This window comes from Triticum aestivum, chromosome 3D, assembly GCF_018294505.1.
Source record: "Triticum aestivum cultivar Chinese Spring chromosome 3D, IWGSC CS RefSeq v2.1, whole genome shotgun sequence".
NCBI classification, from domain to species: domain Eukaryota; kingdom Viridiplantae; phylum Streptophyta; class Magnoliopsida; order Poales; family Poaceae; genus Triticum; species Triticum aestivum.
The window spans coordinates 381,290,263-381,296,219 of record NC_057802.1 but is presented as its reverse complement, the minus strand read 5'-3'; the positions used below and the strand labels follow the sequence as shown (position 1 = coordinate 381,296,219).

The 5,957-nt window shown below is 42.7% G+C and overlaps 1 protein-coding gene across 1 annotated transcript; it reads left to right on the top strand.

The window, feature by feature from the left end:
* Positions 1-3,043: 3,043 nt before the first annotated feature.
* Positions 3,044-5,646, top strand: LOC123079032 (mannose/glucose-specific lectin). The gene is made up of 4 exons (XM_044501705.1): positions 3,044-3,386; positions 3,546-3,735; positions 3,854-4,051; positions 4,140-5,646. Exons 1-4 carry the CDS (start codon positions 3,106-3,108, stop codon positions 4,332-4,334), a joined length of 864 nt encoding a protein of 287 aa, XP_044357640.1. The 5' UTR covers positions 3,044-3,105; the 3' UTR covers positions 4,335-5,646.
* Positions 5,647-5,957: the final 311 nt, after the last annotated feature.

Below are 5,957 nucleotides of genomic sequence, written 5' to 3'. Positions count from 1 at the left end.
AGTTGGATGTATTTAGACGTGTTTATTGTGTTTGTTCACTTGTATTAGTCCCTATGTAGTCCATATTAAAATATCCAAAACATCTTATATTTTCGAATGGAGGGAGTATGAATTTACACTATTCTTTTGCATATGTTTTGTATTTACATGAAAAAATAAAAATAATTTAATTTAAAATACTTAGAACATAGTTTTTTTACATGAATTTGATGGGAAAAATATGTATGCGCATTTTGGACAAAATATTAAATGAATACCTCTCGATACAAGAGGCAAGCTAGACTATCGGCAGGCTGAATATGAAGTTGTGCAAATGTTTTCTCATATATTGCAAATAGTTATATTTGTTAATTGAAATTTTCAGACATGTACTTTAATTCATATGAGGGCTATTATTTTGCTAAACCATAATACTCTCATGATGAGTATCTTACATAGGATGCCACACACACATATCGATCATTATCAGAATACATTTTTGTTTTGTTGTTTTCTGACATAGGCACACCATATATAACTCCCTTCGTAAAGAAATATAAGAGCGTTCAAACCACTATTTCTTTACAGAGGGAGTACTAGAAAACATGGGAAGGCGTGATGGACGACCCTATCTCTCTTGAACCTGTAATAGTAATCACCTTCAGCCCTTCATTTCATGGTTCATCCAATCGGATTTCCACAACTTACAAAAGTACGACAAACCTAACAACATGTTTTCCTTGTGTTAGCGGCAACAACATTTGTACAATAATGATTCCCTCCCTGAAAACAATCTTGTACTGACTGTGAGCACTGAGCGGAGAGGGCTCGTGATGCACAAGGTGCACGTCCTCAGTCAACACGTCAGGAAAACCCCTGACTTATAGGGCATGGTTTATAGTGGACCGGCTTATACGGTATAAGCCGAGAGCCATATAATAAATCCCGGCTTATGTATAAACAAGTGTTTCCATGAGGCTCTCGGTTTAATAAAGTAACATGACGACAGCCGGGTGTTAAGGGACACGTGTCACCGCCTGTATAAGCCGAGTGCTACCGTCTGTTGCAGGGTTTATACATAAGCCGTGGGTGCCTGTGCATTGGACAGTTTATACATAAGCCAAGTGCCTCATCTGCCGCATGGTTTATACATAAGCCGGGTGCCATCGCGGGGCGCACGGTTACTATATTTTCGAACGGAGTATGAATTTACACTATTCTGTTGCATATGTTTTGTACTTACATGAAAAAAGAAAATAATTTAATTTAAAATATTTAGAACATAGTTTTTTTTCCTACTTTTTACATGAATTTGATGGGAAAACATGTATGCGCATTGTGGGCAAAATATTAAATGGACACCTCTCGATATAAGAGCCGAGCTGGACTATCGGTAGGCTGAGTGCAAATGCTTTCTCATATATTGCAAATAGTTATATTTGTTAATTGAAATGTTCATACATGTACTTGAACTCATAAGGGGGCTATTATTTTGCTAAACCATAATACTCTCATGATCAATATCTTACATAGGATGCCACATACACATATCGATAATTATCAGAATACATTTTTGTTTTGTTGTTTTCCACATAGGCACACCATATATACTTCACACTTTATATTCTACTGGAAAACAAGGGAAGGCGTGATGCACGACCCTATCTCTCTTGAACCTGTAATAGTAATCATCTTGAGCCCTTCATTTCATGGTTCATCCCATCGGATTTCCACAACTTACAAAAGTAGGACAAGCGCAACTGTATGTTTTCCTTGTTAGTGGCAACAACATTTGTACGGTAATGATTCCCTCCCTGAAAAGAATCTTATACTGATTGTGAGCACTGAGCGGAGAGGGCTCGTGATGCACAAGGTGCACGTCCTCAGTCAACACCGCTTGCAGCGTTACCCGTATGTGCCTTTATTTCTTACTGCCACCAGATCTGAGATCCAGTGATTCTCTTGTCGGTTAGACAGGTTCTCGTGATGCACGAGTCTCGATTAGCAAACGTTGTCCTAATTATGCCATGCTAAAACGCGCAAACGGGCTGAATTATGAATGTCAAATTTACCAAGCGATAGTGAGTTTTACAATTATTAAGGTTAATATTGAGAAATAGTCCTCAATGATCATCTGAATTTTTTTTTAAAAACAATATATTTTAGAATCGAAAATTTACAAGACACTTGGGCTCTGAAGTTTGAAAATAGGCACGATGCATGGCCCTATCTCTCTTGAACATGTAGTAATCAACTTCAGCCCTTAATTTCGTGGTCCATCCCATAGGATTCCACAAGTTCCCATTCAGAAGGAAATTTATTTTCATATTAAAACTGAATCATATATACTCCCTTCGTCCGGAAATACTTGCGAGAAATGGATACAGCCATTTTGATCCATTTCTTCAATAAGTATTTTCGGATCCATTTCTTCGACAAGTATTTCCGGATGGAGGAAGTACCAAATTACTTTTTTTCTTCGACAAAGCGAATATATTAATATCGCGAAGATACCAATTACACCCGGCCTCTGCACCAACAAGATGTCCAAAGATATCAAGGATGCACACAACCAAGAAAAAAATAAACAAGAGAGAAATAAAAAGAGACCCCGTCACGGTGATGAAAACTCACAACAGCAACACTCTAACCACCACCGAAGACAACACCTCAACTGCAAAAAGGGACCTAAGGATCGTTGTATACTAATGATTGCTTGCAGGAAAAATCTTATCCTGATTGTGTGCACAGAGCACATGAGCTCGTGATGCACGAGGTGTACGTCCTTAGTCAAGAAAGCATGCAGCGTTACCCGTACGTGCCTTTATTTCTTACTGCCACCAAAGCTGAGATCGAGTGATTCTGTTGCCGGTGAGAAAAGTGCTCGTGACGCACAAGGCCGAGTCAGCGTCTTCGAGGTGCACATGGCTGATCCTGACATGCACAAAACATCGTGGGATGTCTCACTCCATCTAATGCTAGACATGCTCCCATTGGCATTGGCCCTAGCTAGCGATCTATAAATACGACTCCCAACCTTCTAGTTCTCACACACAACAATCTACTAGTATCTCATAAGCCTACAACATCCCTTGAACCAGAGTCCCACCCAACTCATTAGTAACCATGGCCAATTTCCAGATAACTCCCCGTGCCGCGTTCGTGGAGAGCAATGAGCTCAACTTCCGCAGCCTGTACCTTTTCCACACTCCCCTTGGTTCAAACCAGAATCAGTCAGGCATAATAGACTCAAATGTTACTACCGGTTTGGGTGCGACCGTCGTTAACAACTGGCCGATATGTGATGGCCCTAGCACCGGCGCCACCATTGTTGCACGTGCACAGGGCCTACATATCTATGCCGGTAACTGGCAGAATACTTTCAGCATAACTTTCGAGGTTGAAAGGTACGTACACATATGCATTCATACAGGGTTATATATCTTTGTGAAGAAATATATCTTCATGTTGATTACTTAAACTACGTACAGATGATCATGTCATTAGGTAATACTGTATATTGTAGTGCATGATACAGTTAACAACCACATCTGAACGTGATATAGGTTTAAGGGATCAACGCTTCAAGTGATGGGGATATCCGTTGAAGAAGGTGAGTGGGCTATTGTTGGTGGGACAGGACAGTTCGCTATGGCGACTGGTGTCATCTACAAAAAGTTCCATGAACAAAGGAGCGACGGTAACATCATAGAACTCACTGTCCATGGATTTTGTCCCATGCTGAAAGGTTCACAGGTGAGATGAATAACCAACATGTACAACTACCTTTTGTCTTCACCTAAATCTTCATTAGTTTGTGTCTGCATCCCTTTTATTCAAGAAAACATCACATAATTGTGTTATCATATTGTAGAGCCTTCCCACAAAGGTTGGACCATGGGGTGGAAATGGAGGCTCGGATAAAGACATCGTCAAGGCACCAAGACGTCTAGAGAGCATCACAGTTAGCAGGGGCACTATCATTGATTCAATCAAATTTTCTTATGTCGACCAAGCTGGTCAGAAGCGCACTGTTGGACCCTGGGGAGGTTCTGGAGGAAAACAAAATACGGTCAGTGGACTCTTTTAATGAAATTTTATGTGATTTTCTCAGTTTCATATGTAAGCAACAAACACTTATTTATTCTTTCACAATGCAGTTCGTACTCGGCACTTCTGAGTTTGTGAAGGAAGTTTCTGGAACATTCGGCCTTTATGGCAGAGACAACCACAACATAATAACATCACTAAAATTTGTCACCAACGTGAAGACATACGGGCCTTTCGGACAAGCAAAGGGAACCACTTTCACCATACCTGTCGTGGAATTGTCACGTCAGATGTCCTCATGCTAGGACTTAGTCGTGGAGCCATCGCAGCTATGAAGCTTAAAGGGGTTAAACGGGACAAGGAACACGAGGGTTATACTGGTTCGGCCCCTTACGGTGAAGGTAAAAGCCTACGTCCAGTTGAGGTTGTATTGCTTAGGGTTTCGACAACCAGGAGCTAAACCGCCCTGCCTGGTTATCGATTTGATCTTGCCTGTCCCTGAACCGTCGTCGGGTCGTCCCTTTATATAGAGAGGTTGACGCCCAGCGGCTCTCAGAGTCCCGACCGGCTCATAACAGTATCTGGCTCGAACTCCTAACTATTCTTGCCTTACGCTACAAGTCTTGCCATAATGACGGTTTATCACTACGGGCCTTAAGCCATCTCCGGGTCTTAAGCCCATTATTGGCCCGCCGTTTTCAAGCTTGGTACTGGGCTTCGCGTGATGACCATCTTGACGTAACCCGGCTCCTCCCGGGCGGGTGACTCTAATGGTTATATCCTCAACATTAGGCCCCAGATTGATTTGAACCGGTTCATGTCAATCTTCAATCCCTTTGAGAGAAAATCTTCCGGCTTATATCTGTGCAAAGGTTATAACCCGCCGTGACGTCATCTTCTGGATTCCTGGTAACCCGCCATGACGTCATCTTCCATTAAGTACATTTCTTTATTACGTTATACCCCAACGGATCTTATCTTTAATGGCCATCCCGAGAATCGAGGCGCTTCTGTGGCGAGATAATCACGCCGTGGCCTCCTCGTTTCTCGCGCCCACTTATTAGCCGCACCTTATAAATAAGCCCGGCCCATGAACCTTCATTCACTCCTCCATCGTCTTCCTCCTCTGACACCTGAGAGCTCGAACTCCGCCGCCGCGTCCCTTGTCTTCCACAACCTTGGCCGCTGCATCACCCTGACCTGGTCCAGAGAAACGGCGGCGACCTCCGCGACTCCTCAGCGTCGGTAAGTCCCTGCACCTCTCCACCGTAGATCCGCATTTAGGGTTCTGCTATTCTTCCTCTGTTCTTCGCTGTTCTTCTCGAGTTCTTTGTAGTTCTTCCACTACAGTCCAGTTTGATCCAAAAGTAGTGCGGAGCTCCTGCGGTAGTTGTTGCGCATCCATTTTCAATAGTAGCACGCCCCCTTTACTTGCAAAGAGATCCCCTTAGAGCTCATGAACTTTTCTGTATCAGCTTTCTAGGTCTAGAATTTTTTCCCTTTTAGCCGATCGTTTGATCCAAAATAATTACTGCGATCCGTGAAACTTGTTTGTGCCACACTTAGTCAAAAATTGCATCTGTTTAGCTATGGCGGCTCATATCTCCGGCTTAAAAGAGGCCACACGCTTTAATCTTTCCGGCTCATTTATGATAAAGCTTTAGACAACTTGAATTACTCACGATGCCCTCAGCGGCTTAGATAACCCGACGCAATTAGACATATGTCATTAGGCCCCTTCATAAGCCGCCATCTTGAACATTGAGGTGTAAACTTCCTCCGGCTTATAACTGAACCGGACATTTCCTTTTGTCGTAGGCTTTCATCTTTCACAATGCCACCCAAGGCTCCCAAGGCACCCATCACGTGCAACTGGATGAGATCCAATGTTACTGATGACACTTTAGCTGATTTCGTGAAGACGGGTT